The following is a 14,184-nucleotide window of genomic DNA, read 5'->3' on the forward strand; positions in this document are numbered from 1 at the left end:
GTGTACTATGTGCAGTGTCTTGTGTACTATGTGCAGGTGTACTATGTGCAGTATGTAATATGTGCAGTGTGTACTATGTGCAGTGTCCCGTGTACTATGTGCAGTGTCCTGTGTACTAGGTGCAGCGTGTACTATGTGCAGGGTCCTGTGTACTATGTGCAGGGTCCTGTGTACTAGGTGCAGCGTGTACTATGTGCAGTGTCCTGTGTACTATATGCAGGGTGCTGTGTACTATCTGCAGTGTCCTGTGTGGTGTGTACTATGTGCAGTGTCCTGTGTAGTGTGCAGTGTGTACTATGTGCAGTGTCCTGTGTACTATATGCAGGGTCCTGTGTACTATGTGCATGGTGTGTACTATGTGCAGTGTGTGTACTATGTGCAGTGTCCTGTGTGGTGTGTACTATATGCAGTGTGTACTATGTGGAGTGTGTACTATGTGCAGTGTCCTGTGTAGTGTGTACTATGTGCAGGGTGTGTACTATGTGTAGTGTGTACTTTGTGCAAGGTGTGTACTATGTGCAGTGTGTACTATATGCAGGGGGTGTACTATGTGCAGTGTGTGAACTACATGAAGTGTGTACTATGTGCAGGGTGTACTATGTGCAGTGTCTTGTGTACTATGTGCAGGTGTACTATGTGCAGTGTCCTGTGTAGTGTGTACTATGTGCAGGGTGTGTACTATGTGCAGTGTGTACTTTGTGCAAGTTGTGTACTATGTGCAGTGTGTACTATGTGCAGGGTGTGTACTATGTGCAGTGTGTGAAATACATGCAGTGTGTACTATGTGCAGTGTGTACTATGTGCAGGGTGTACTATGTGCAGTGTGTACTATGTGCAATGTCCTGTGTACTAGGTGCAGCATGTACTATGTGCAGTGTCCTGTATACTATGTGCAGTGTCCTGTGTGGTGTGTAGTATGCACAGTGTCCTGTGTACTATGTGCAGTGTCCTGTGTGGTGTGTACTATGTGCAGTGTGTACTATGTGCAGTGTGTACTATGTGCAGTGTCCTATGTGCTATGTGCAGTGTCCTGTGTACTATGTGCAGTGTCCTGTGTGGTGTGTGCAGTGTCCTGTGTGGTGTGTACTATGTGCAGGGTGGTACTATGTGCAGTGTCCTGTGTACTATGTGCAGTATGTAATATGTGCAGTGTGTACTATGTGCAGTATGTAATATGTGCAGGTGTACTATGTGCAGTGTGTACTATGTGCAGTATGTAATATGTGCAGTGTGTACTATGTGCAGTATGTAATATGTGCAGCTGTACTTTGTGCAGTGTCCTGTGTACTATGTGCAGTGTCCTGTGTACTAGGTGCAACGTTTACTATGTGCAGTGTCCTGTATACTATGTGCAGTGTCCTGTGTGGTGTGTACTATGTGCAGTGTGTACTATGTGCAGTGTGTACTATGTAGAGTGTGTACTATGTGCAGTGTCCTGTGTAGTGTGTACTATGTGCAGGGTGTGTGCTATGTGTAATGTGTACTTTGTGCAAGGTGTGTACTATGTGCAGTGTGTACTATGTGCAGTGTGTGAACTACATGCAGTGTGAACTATGTGCAGTGTGTACTATGTGCAGGGTGTACTATGTGCAGTATGTACTATGTGCAGTGTGTACTATGTGCAGTATGTACTATGTGCAGTGTCTTGTGTACTATGTGCAGGTGTACTATGTGCAGTGTTCTGTGTAGTGTGTACTATGTGCAGGGTGTGTACTATGTGCAGTGTGTACTATGTGCAGTATGTACTATGTGCAGTGTCCTGTGTACTAGGTGCAGCATGTACTATGTGCAGTGTCCTGTATACTATGTGCAGTGTCCTGTGTGGTGTGTAGTATGCGCAGTGTCCTGTGTACTATGTGCAGTGTCATGTGTAGTGTGTACTATGTGCAGTGTGTACTATGTGCAGTGTGTACTATGTGCAGTGTCCTGTGTGCTATGTGCAGGGTCATGTGTACTATGTGCAGTGTCCTGTGTGGTGTGTGCAGTGTCCTGTGTGGTGTGTACTATGTGCAGGGTGGTACTATGTGCAGTGTCCCTTTGTGCTATGTGCAGTGTCCTGTGTGGTGTGTGCAGTGTCCTGTGTGGTGTGTGCAGTGTCCTGTGTGGTGTGTACTATGTGCAGGGTGTGTACAATGTGCAGTGTGTACTATGTACAGGGTCCTTTGTACTATGTGCAGTGTGTACTATGTGCAGTGTCCTGTGTGGTGCAGTGTCCTGTGTGGTGTGTGCAGTTTCCTGTGTGGTGTGTACTATGTGCAGTGTGTACTATGTGCAGTGTCCTGTGTACTATGTGCAGTGTGTACTATGTGGAGTGTGTACTATGTGCAATGTCCTGTGTAGTGTGTACTATGTGCAGGGTATGTACTATGTGCAGTGTGTACTATATGCAGCGTCCTGTGTACTATGTGCAGGGTCCTGTTTAGTATGTGCAGTGTGTACTATGTGCAGTGTCCTTTGTACTATGTGCAGTGTTTACTATGTGCAGGGGGTGTGTACTATGGGCAAAGTGTACCATGTGCAGTGTCTTGTGTACTATGTGCAGGGGGTGTGTACTATGTGCAGGGTGTGTACTATGTGCAGTGTGTACTTTGTGCAGAGTGTACTATGTGCAGGGTCCTGTTTACTATGTGAAGTGTCCTGTGTACTATGTGAAGGGTGTGTACTATGTGCAGTGTTTACTATGTGCAGCGTCCTGTGGACTATGTGCAGCGTCCTGTGTACTATGTGCAGGGTGTGTACTATGTGAAGTGTACTATGTGAAGTGTGTACTATGTGCAGGGTCCTGTGTACTATGTGCAGTATGTGCTATGTGCAGTGTGTACTATGTACAGGGTCCTTTGTACTATGTGCAGTGTGTACTACGTGCAGTTTCCTGTGTGGTGTGTAATATGTGCAGTGTGTACTATGTGCAGTGTCCTGTGCCCAATGTGCAGTGTGTACTATGTGGAGTGTGTACTATGTGCAGTGTCCTGTGTAGTGTGTACTATGTGAAGGGTATGTACTATGTGCAGTGTGTACTATGTGCAGCGTCCTGTGTACTATGTGCAGGGTCCTGTTTACTATGTGCAGTGTGTACTATGTGCATCGTCCTTTGTACTATGTGCAGTGTGTACTATGTGCAGTGTCTTGTGTACTATGTGCAGTGTATACTATGTGCAAGGGGTGTGTACTATGCGCAAAGTGTACCATGTGCAGTGTCTTGTGTACTATGTGCAGGGGGTGTGTACTATGTGCAGGGTGTGTACTATGTGCAGTGTGTACTATGTGCAGTGTCCTGTGCCCAATGTGCAGTGTGTACTATGTGGAGTGTGTACTATGTGCAGTGTCCTGTGTAGTGTGTACTATGTGAAGGGTATGTACTATGTGCAGTGTGTACTATGTGCAGCGTCCTGTGTACTATGTGCAGGGTCCTGTTTACTATGTGCAGTGTGTACTATGTGCATCGTCCTTTGTACTATGTGCAGTGTGTACTATGTGCAGTGTCTTGTGTACTATGTGCAGTGTATACTATGTGCAAGGGGTGTGTACTATGCGCAAAGTGTACCATGTGCAGTGTCTTGTGTACTATGTGCAGGGGGTGTGTACTATGTGCAGGGTGTGTACTATGTGCAGTGTGTACTATGTGCAGGGTCCTGTTTACTATATGCAGTGTCCTGTATGTGCAGTGTGTACTATGTGCAGTGTCCTGTGCCCAATGTGCAGTGTGTACTATGTGCAGTGTCTTGTGTAGTGTGTACTATGTGCAGGGTATGTACTATGTGCAGTGTGTACTATGTACAAGGTGTGTACTATGTGCAGGGTCCTGTTTACTATGTGCAGTGTGTACTATGTGCAGGGTTTACTGTGTGCAGTGTGTACTATGTGCAGTGTCCTGTGTACTAGGTGCAGCATGTACTATGTGCAGTGTCCTGTATACTATGTGCAGTGTCCTGTGTGGTGTGTAGTATGCGCAGTGTCCTGTGTACTATGTGCAGTGTCCTGTGTGGTGTGTACTATGTGCAGTGTGTACTTTGTGCAGTGTGTACTATGTGCAGTGTCCTGTGTGCTATGTGCAGTGTCCTGTGTACTATTTGCAGTGTCCTGTGTGGTGTGTGCAGTGTCCTGTGTGGTGTGTACTATGTGCAGGGTGGTACTATGTGCAGTGTCCTGTGTGGTGTGTGCAGTGTCCTGTGTACTATGTGCAGTGTCCTGTGTTGTGTGTGCAGTGTCCTGTGTGGTGTGTACTATGCGCAGGCTGTGTACTATGTGCAGTGTGTACTATGTACAGATTCTTTTGTACTATGTGCAGTGTGTACTATGTGCAGTTTCCTGTGTGGTGTGTACTATGTGCAGTGTGTACTATGTGCAGTGTCCTGTGTTTTATGTGCAGTGTGTACTATGTGGAGTGTGTACTATGTGCAGTGTCCTGTGTAGTGTGTACTATGTGCAGGGTATGTACTATGTGCAGTGTGTACTATGTGCAGCGTCCTTTGTACTATGTGCAGTGTGTACTATGTGCAGTGTCTTGTGTACTATGTGCAGTGTATACTATGTGCAAGGGGTGTGTACTATGCGCAAAGTGTACCATGTGCAGTGTCTTGTGTACTATGTGCAGGGGGTGTGTACTATGTGCAGGGTGTGTACTATGTGCAGTGTGTACTATGTGCAGGGTATGTACTATGTGCAGTGTGTACTATGTGCAGCGTCCTTTGTACTATGTGCAGTGTGTACTATGTGCAGTGTCTTGTGTACTATGTGCAGTGTATACTATGTGCAAGGGGTGTGTACTATGTGCAGGGTGTGTACTATGTGCAGTGTGTACTATGTGCAGGGTCCTGTTTACTATGTGCAGTGTCCTGTATGTGCAGGGTGTACTATGAGCAGTGTCTTGTGTACTTTATGCCGGGGGTGTGTACTATGTACAGGGTGTGTACTTTGTGCAGAGTGTACTATGTGCAGGGTCCTGTTTACTATGTGAAATGTCCTGTGTACTATGTGAAGGGTGTGTACTATGTGCAGTGTCTACTATGTGCAGTGTTTACTATGTGCAGCGTCCTGTGTACTATGTGCAGTTTCCTGTGTACTATGTGCAGTGTGTACTATATGCAGTGTACTATGTGCAGTGTCTTGTGTACTATGTGCAGGGGGTGTGTACTATGTGCAGGGTGTGTACTATGTGCAGTGTGTACTATGTGCAGGGTCCTGTTTACTATGTGCAGTGTCCTGTATGTGCAGGGTGTACTATGAGCAGTGTCTTGTGTACTTTATGCCGGGGGTGTGTACTATGTACAGGGTGTGTACTTTGTGCAGAGTGTACTATGTGAAGTGTCCTGTGTACTATGTGAAGGGTGTGTACTATGTGCAGTGTGTACTATGTGCAGTGTTTACTATGTGCAGCGTCCTGTGTACTATGTGCAGTTTCCTGTGTACTATGTGCAGTGTGTACTATATGCAGTGTGTACTGTGTGCAGTGTGTACTATGTGCAGGATGTGTACTATGTGCAGGATGTGTACTATGTGAAGTGTACTATGTGAAGTGTGTACTATGTGCAGGGTCGTGTACTATGTGCAGTATGTACTATGTGCAGTGTATACTATGTACAGGGTCCTTTGTACTATGTGCAGTGTGTACTATGTGCAGTTACCTGTGTGGTGTGTACTTTGTGCAGTGTGTACTATGTGCAGTGTCCTGTGCCCTATGTGCAGTGTGTACTTTGTGGAGTGTGTACTATGTGCAGTGTCCTGTGTAGTGTGTACTATGTGCAGGGTATGTACTATATGCAGTGTGTACTATGTGCAAGGTGTGTACTATGTGCAGTGTGTACTATGTGCAGCGTCCTGTGTACTATGTGCAGGGTCCTGTTTACTATGCGCAGTGTGTACTATGTGGAGTGTGTACTATGTGCAGTGTCCTGTGTAGTGTGTACTATGTGCAGGGTATGTACTATGTGCAGTGTGTACTATGTGCAGCGTCCTGTGTACTATGTGCAGGGTCCTGTTTACTATGTGCAGTGAGTACTATGTGCAGCGTCCTTTGTACTATGTGCAGTGTGTACTATGTGCAGTGTCTTGTGTACTATGTTCAGTGTATACTATGTGTAAGGGGTGTGTACTATGCGCAAAGTGTACCATGTGCAGTGTCTTGTGTACTATGTGCAGGGGGTGTGTACTATGTGCAGGGTGTGTACTATGTGCAGTGTGTACTATGTGCAGTGTGTACTATGTGCAGGGTGTGTACTATGTGCAGAGTGTACTATGTGCAGGGTCCTGTTTACTATGTGCAGTGTCCTGTATGTGCAGGGTGTACTATGTGCAGTGTCTTGTGTACTTTATGCCGGGGGTGTGTACTATGTACAGGGTGTGTACTTTGTGCAGAGTGTACTATGTGCAGGGTCCTGTTGACTATGTGTAGTGTCCTGTGTACTATGTGAAGGGTGTGTACTATGTGCAGTGTGTACTATGTGCAGTGTGTACTATGTGCAGCGTCCTATGTACTATGTGCAGCATCCTGTGTACTATGTGCAGGGTGTGTACTATGTGAAGTGTACTATGTGAAGTGTGTACTATGTGCAGGGTCCTGTGTACTATGTGCAGTATGTACTATGTGCAGTGTGTACTATGTACAGGGTCCTTTGTACTATGTGCAGTGTGTACTATGTGCAGTGTCCTGTGCCCTATGTGCAGTGTGTACTTTGTGGAGTGTGTACTATGTGCAGTGTCCTGTGTAGTGTGTACTATGTGCAGGGTATGTACTATGTGCAGTGTGTACTATAAGCAGCGTCCTGTGTACTATGTGCAGGGTCCTGTTTACTATGTGCAGTGTGTACTATGTGCAGCGTCCTTTGTACTATGTGCAGGGTCCTGTGTACAATGTGCAGTGTGCTATGGGCAGTGTCTTGTGTACTATGTGCAGTGTATACTATGTGCAAGGGGTGTGTACTATGGGCAAAGTGTACTATGTGCAGGGGGTGTGTACTATGTGCAGGGTGTGTACTATGTGCAGGGTCCTGTTTACTATGTGCAGTGTCCTGTATGTGCAGGGTGTACTATGTGCAGTGTCTTGTGTACTATGTGCCGGGGGTGTACTATGTGCAGTGTGTGTACTATATGCAGGGGGTGTACTATGTGCAGGGTGTGTACTATGTGCAGTGTGTACTATGTGCAGGGTGTACTATGTGCAGTGTCCTGTGTACTATGTGCAGTTTGTACTATGTGCAGGGGGTGTGCTATGTGTAGTGTGTACTATGTGCAGGGGTTGTACTATGTGCAGTGTGTGTACTATGTGCAGGGGGTGTACTATGTGCAGGGTGTGTACTATGTGCAGGGGGTGTACTATGTGCGGTGTGTACTATGTGCAGGGTGTGTAATATGTGCAGTGTGTACTATGTGCAGGGTATACTATGTGCAGTGTCCTGTGTAATATGTGCAGTGTGTACTATGTGCAGGGTGTACTATGTGCAGTGTCCTGTGTACTATGTGCAGTGTCCTGTGTAGTGTGCAGTGTGTGCTATGTGCAGTGTCCTGTGTAATATGTGCAGTGTGTACTATGTGCAGGGTGTACTATGTGCAGTGTCCTGTGTACTATGTGCAGTGTCCTGTGTAGTGTGCAGTGTGTACTATGTGCAGTGTCCTGTGTAGTGTGCAGGGGTCTGCAAAAGAGGACACCACTATTTTTGGTGCCCCTTTACCTTGGGCCGTGTGACACAATTCTGTCGGACTTTGCCTGTTAGCTTTGGTACATGGTTGGAATGAGCACCGGACGCCCCTTCAGTGGCAACATTTGTGTGGCTTGGGGAATAGTGCAGCCACCACTATGGAGAGCAGAATTGCTGAGGGTTTCTAGGATGGTGAAATAATGTCTAGACGATGGTCCGGTGTAACAAGGTCTATGATGTCACCATTACCTAGAGTATCGGAGAGATAGCGAAGCTCCGCATCATACAACGCTCCTTCTACATCGGTGATATTACTCCGCCCCCGGTGCTTGGTGTGATACAGGATCCCGACACCATATTTTCTGACTTCCTTCTCCCACTCTATTCTGTTGCTGTTGGTGATTGGTAGATACGACACAGGACATGTCCCTCTGATGAAGTCCCTCAACCACTGAAGATCCGTGTCTGAAGATCTGGAGGTGATCACCACAACATTCCTGTCACTGGAGAAGACACATCAGATGTGACCGGTATCACATACACGGACGTCCAACCATGACAAATACTGATTCAAAGGAAATCTACCATCTGTTTTCATGCATTATGAACCAGACATACCCTGAGAATGCTGTAGCTACACTGGTGCAGAAACATATCTTGTTTAATGCCTGAGCTGAGAGTTTTTTTCAGAAAAATAATTATACATATATGCTAATGAGGCTCTGTCGCTCCTGTGGCTGCCCCGGCACTTCTCCTCTTACCCTGATTATACACTGCTCCAGAGAATGATGTAATCACTGTGTTGTCCCTGACAGGCAGAAGTAATCAATCACTGCACCATCCCCCAGCTTCTGTGTGTGAGTCATCCAGGTTGATTCGTCTTGTCTGGACTGTTCAGGAAGCTCCTGTAATGTGTTTATCCAACTGCACCCAGCTTTCCCAGGGTCCTGAATTTTATGATTGTTTTTTGAGCAGATCCACTTGGTCCAGGGATTAAACAAGATATGTTTCTGCATCAGTTTAGCCACAGCAATGTATGTTTGCTTCATAAGGAAATCGAATTGTAGATGAAGTCTCAGGCCATAGTGCATTGCTGTAAGTCGCCCCCTAGTGCCTCTTATTGATACAGTCATACTCTAGTAACTGCCGCTTTATGTGATGATACAAATGGGGGCGATTCAGAACCTTGATGGGGTCCCGTGCCCTGGGATCGCCAGTCCCCCCACCTATGTAGTCGGCCGGTACAGTATGTAGCATGTAATATAAGGGACACACTTGTAGTGCCGCTATGTAGCATATGGAACAAACATGTAGTTCAGTATTGTACACAGGCATTATACAGTAGAGCCGGCCCCTACTTAAGAACACCCGACTTACAGACGACCCCTAGTTACAAACGGACCGCTGGATATTGGTAAGTTACTGTACTTTAGCCTTAGGCTGCAATGAATAGATGTAACAGTTATCACAGGCGTCTGCAATTAGAAATCCTGGTGAAGATAAATTACTGGTAATTCTGGTTCTTATTCCAATTATCACAGAGACCAAAACATTTTTGTCTGGATCTACAATTATAAAATTTCCTGTTCCAACTTACATACAAATTCAACTTAAGAACAAACGTACAGAACTTCTCCTGCACATAACCCGGAGACTGCCTGTACTCACATCTAGTACAGTCCATATAAGGTACAGAACACAACAGTCCTGCCCTGTGTCCCATCTGGACCCAGAAATTCGGAGAAAAATAGAAAACACATACAGTTATAAGAGGCGGTGGGGGGGGGGGGGTAGATAGACAGGTGAGGTGTGTATAGACAGGTAAGGTGTGTATAGACAGGTGAGATGTGTATAGACAGGTGAGGTGAGTGTAGACATGTGAGGTGTGTATAGACATGTGAGGTGAGTGTAGACAGGTGAGGTGTGTATAGACAGGTGAGGTGTGTATAGACAGGTGAGGTGTGTATAGACAGGTGAGGTGAGTGTAGACAGGTGAGGTGTGTATAGACAGGTGAGGTGAGTGTAGACAGGTGAGGTGAGTGTAGACAGGTGAGGTGTGTATAGACAGGTGAGGTGAGTGTAGACAGGTGAGGTGTGTATAGACAGGTGAGGTGAGTGTAGACAGGTGAGGTGTGTATAGACAGGTGAGGTGTGTATAGACAGGTGAGGTGAGTGTAGGCAGGTGAGGTGTGTATAGACAGGTGAGGTGAGTGTAGACAGGTGAGGTGTGTATAGACAGGTGAGGTGTGTATAGACAGGTGAGGTGTGTATAGACAGGTGAGGTGAGTGTATACAGGTGAGGTGTGTATAGACAGGTGAGGTGAGTGTAGACAGGTGAGGTGTGTATAGACAGGTGAGGTGTGTATAGACAGGTGAGGTGAGTGTAGACAGGTGAGGTGAGTGTAGACAGGTGAGGTGTGTATAGACAGGTGAGGTGAGTGTAGACAGGTGAGGTGAGTGTAGACAGGTGAGGTGTGTATAGACATGTGAGGTGAGTGTAGACAGGTGAGGTGTGTATAGACAGGTGAGGTGTGTATAGACAGGTGAGGTGAGTGTAGACAGGTGAGGTGTGTATAGACAGGTGAGGTGAGTGTAGACAGGTGAGGTGTGTATAGACAGGTGAGGTGAGTGTAGACAGGTGAGGTGAGTGTAGACAGGTGAGGTGAGTGTAGACAGGTGAGGTGTGTATAGACAGGTGAGGTGAGTGTAGACAGGTGAGGTGTGTATAGACAGGTGAGGTGAGTGTAGACAGGTGAGGTGAGTGTAGACAGGTGAGGTGTGTATAGACAGGTGAGGTGTGTATAGACAGGTGAGGTGAGTGTAGACAGGTGAGGTGTGTATAGACAGGTGAGGTGAGTGTAGACAGGTGAGGTGTGTATAGACAGGTGAGGTGTGTATAGACAGGTGAGGTGAGTGTAGACAGGTGAGGTGTGTATAGACAGGTGAGGTGAGTGTAGACAGGTGAGGTGTGTATAGACAGGTGAGGTGAGTGTAGACAGGTGAGGTGAGTGTAGACAGGTGAGGTGTGTATAGACAGGTGAGGTGAGTGTAGACAGGTGAGGTGTGTATAGACAGGTGAGGTGTGTATAGACAGGTGAGGTGAGTGTAGATAGGTGAGGTGAGTGTAGACAGGTGAGGTGTGTATAGACAGGTGAGGTGAGTGTAGACAGGTGAGGTGTGTATAGACAGGTGAGGTGTGTATAGACAGGTGAGGTGAGTGTAGACAGGTGAGGTGTGTATAGACAGGTGAGGTGTGTATAGACAGGTGAGGTGAGTGTAGACAGGTGAGGTGTGTATAGACAGGTGAGGTGTGTATAGACAGGTGAGGTGAGTGTAGACAGGTGAGGTGTGTATAGACAGGTGAGGTGTGTATAGACAGGTGAGGTGAGTGTAGACAGGTGAGGTGAGTGTAGACAGGTGAGTGTAGACAGGTGAGGTATGTATAGACAGGTGAGGTGAGTGTAGACAGGTGAGGTGTGTATAGACAGGTGAGGTGAGTGTAGACAGGTGAGGTGTGTATAGACAGGTGAGGTGAGTGTAGACAGGTGAGGTGTGTATAGACAGGTGAGGTGTGTATAGACAGGTGAGGTGTGTGTGTAGACAGACGCGGCCGGGCCTCACCTTTCTCTATGGCTGCGCCTCATGTCTGGTTCTCTCTCGTCTTTGCTGTCTCTTCTCTCTTTCAGGTTGTTTCCTCTCTCTGACTCTCAGCCTCTGGGTTGCTGTCTCTTTTCCTCTCTTTCTCTTTGTCTCTTGCGGTCTCTTTCTCCCTCTCTGTGTCTCTTGCTGACTCTTTCTCTTTGTCTGTTCTCCTGTTTCTGGCTGTTTTCTCTCTCAGACTCTCAGCCTCTGGGTTGCTGTCTCTTTCCCTCTCTTTCTCTTTGTCTCTTGCGGTCTCTTTCTCCCTCTCCGTGTCTCTTGCTATCTTTTTCTCTTTGTCTCTTCTCCTGTTTCTGGCTGTTTTCTCTCTCTGACTCTGTTCTGTCTCTTAGCCTCGGGGTTGCTGTCTCATTCCCTCTTCTTCTCCGTGTCTCTTGCGGTCTCTTTCTCCCTTTCCGTGTCTCTTGCTGTCTCTTTCTCTTTGTCTCTTCTCCTGTTTCTGGCTGTTTTCTCTCTCTGACTCTGTTCTGTCTCTTAGCCTCGGGGTTGCTGTCTCTTTCCCTCTTCCTCTCCGTGTCTCTTGCAGTCTCTTTCTCCCTCTCCGTGTCTCTTGCAGTCTCTTTCTCCCTCTCCGTGTCTCTTGCGGTCTCTTTCTCCCTCTCCGTGTCTCTTGCGGTCTCTTTCTCCCTCTCCGTGTCTCTTGCGGTCTCTTTCTCCCTCTCCGTGTCTCTTGCAGTCTCTTTCTCCCTCTCCGTGTCTCTTGCCGTCTCTTCTCTGTTTCCTGTAAGTCACGATCCTCCTCCTGTTACTTTCACTTTTACTCTCGTCTTTCTGTCTCATCTCATCACGGTCTGAGGCCGAGCTGTCCGGATCTCCTGCGCTCCCCATCCGCTCCTCCCGCTTTTCCCCTGTAAGGACACGGACACCGCGTGACGAGGGAATTAACGAGGCCGCAGCAGACGGTTTATTAACAAATATAAAACAGAAAATTATAACTTTATTAACAATAACAAAACAAAATGCATTAACAGACAGACCAGGCCTTAGAGGGGTAATTCCTAATGTCGGTTATCTGGCTACCCCCACCCCCTGCACCGGCTCGGGGGCTGACAGATAGGTCGCAGATAACCCAAACCACCCCGGGGGGCGACTACAAGAATCATCATCCTCCATTTCCCTTTTGGTTATGTGCACAGCGCCAAAGCTCGTGAGAACTTCCCTCCGAGGCCTCATCCTGCGGGACAAAGTTCTTCACCACTGAGGGCCGGGCGAGCGGGAATCTGTCCTGTGCCGAGCTCCAAGGAGGAAGCCGGAAGCCGGACCCCAATTTTTTATACAGGTAAACCCCCCACCTTGTGACCTCAGCCTCTCTGCAACCCCCCCCCCCCCACACACACACACACATACCTACCTAATTTAACCCTATGCCTGCTTTTAAATCTGATGAAGGCGGGCATATGGTTAACGGTGTACCTCCCAACTTTTGGGCAAGAGAAAGAGGGACAAAAGCCCCTCCCCCTTTTTCTAAACCACGCCCATTGTTCCACCCACAAGCATAGTATGATATTCACCTTGATGGTCCCCACATGGTACAACACCCTTTACTTTGGCCAAACCCCCCCCCCATGGACCCTTTTAATTACCCCTAATGCAACTCTGCTACATATAAAACATATAAAACCAATCTTTCATTTTATCCTCCCGTTACATTTAGTTTTCCACTTTTATTTAATCTCCCTAAACTTACACGTAATGCTATCCGTACTCACACCACTACCCCTCCTCACATGGTGTGGTCCCTGTTCTCTATCCTCCTCCTGTAGCATCCTGTCCTCCAGCCTCCTCCTGTATCCCCCTGTCCTCCATCTGCCTCCTGTATCCCCCTGTCCTCCATCTGCCTCCTGTAGCTCCTGTCCTCCAGCCTCCTCCTGTAGCCCCCTGTCTTCTAGTCTCCTCCTGCGGCCTCCTATACTCCAGCCTCCTCCTGTCCTCCAGCCTCCTCCTGTAGTTCCTTCCTCCAACATCCTGTCCTCCAGCCTTCTCCTGTGTCCCCCTGTCCTCCAGCCTGGTCCTGTAGCCCCTGTCCTCCATCCTCCTCCTGTAGCCCCTGTCCTCCATCCTCCTCCTGTAGCCCCCTGTCTTCTAGTCTCCTCCTGTGGCCTCCTATACTCCAGCCTCCTCCTGTCCTCCAGCCTCCTCCTGTAGTTCCTTCCTCCAACATCCTGTCCTCCAGCCTCCTCCTGTATCCCCCTGTCCTCCATCTGCCTCCTGTAGCTCCTGTCCTCCATCTGCCTCCTGTAGCTCCTGTCCTCCATCCTCCTCCTGTAGCCCCCTGTCTTCTAGTCTCCTCCTGTGGCCTCCTATACTCCAGCCTCCTCCTGTCCTCCAGCCTTCTCCTGTGTCCCCCTGTCCTCCTGTATCCCCTGTTCTACATCCTCATTCTGTAGCTTATGTCCACCATCCTCCTCCTGTAGCCCCCTGACACAAATCCTCCTCCTGTAGCCCCCTGTCTTCTAGCCTCCTCCTGTGGCCTCCTATACTCCAGCCTCCTCCTGTAGCTCCTGTCCTCCAGCCTTCTTCTGCCCTAGAGCCTCCTCCTGTAGCTACTTCCTCCAACATCCTGTCCTCCAGCCTTCTCCTGTGTCCCCCCGTCCTCCAGCCTCCTCCTGTAGCCCCTGTCCTCCATCCTCCTCCTGTGGCCTCCTATCCTCCTCCTGCAGCTCCTGTCCTCCTGCATACTCCTGTCCTTCAGCCTCCTCCTGTTTCCCCTGTTCTCCATCCTCCTTCTGTAGCTCATGTTCTCCATCCTCCTCCTGTAGCCCCCTGAACTCCATCCTCCTACTGTGGCCTCCTTTCCTCCAGCAACTCCTGTCCTCCAGCCTCCTCCTGTATCCCCTGTCCTCCATCCTCCTCCTGTACCTCATGTCCTCCATCCTCCTCCTGTATCTCA

The 14,184-nt window shown here is 48.2% G+C and overlaps 1 protein-coding gene across 2 annotated transcripts in view; it reads right to left on the reverse strand.

Moving 5' to 3' along the window:
* LOC140076251 (uncharacterized) overlaps positions 1-12,190 on the reverse strand; it is a 47,920-nt gene extending 35,730 nt beyond the window's left edge. The window contains exons 1-2 of one of the 2 annotated variants that reach the window (XM_072122781.1): positions 11,256-12,190; positions 7,884-8,137 (exon numbers count right to left, since the gene is read on the reverse strand). In XM_072122781.1, the coding sequence (XP_071978882.1) occupies positions 7,884-8,137; positions 11,256-11,278 (277 nt within the window). In that variant the 5' untranslated portion in view covers positions 11,279-12,190. The remainder of the gene's footprint in view (positions 1-7,883; positions 8,138-11,255) is intronic. The other variant, XM_072122782.1, reaches the window with a different exon arrangement.
* Between the last annotated feature and the right edge of the window lie 1,994 nt (positions 12,191-14,184).

Source organism: Engystomops pustulosus, chromosome 8, assembly GCF_040894005.1.
Source record: "Engystomops pustulosus chromosome 8, aEngPut4.maternal, whole genome shotgun sequence".
In the NCBI taxonomy this organism is placed as follows: Eukaryota; Metazoa; Chordata; class Amphibia; order Anura; family Leptodactylidae; genus Engystomops; species Engystomops pustulosus.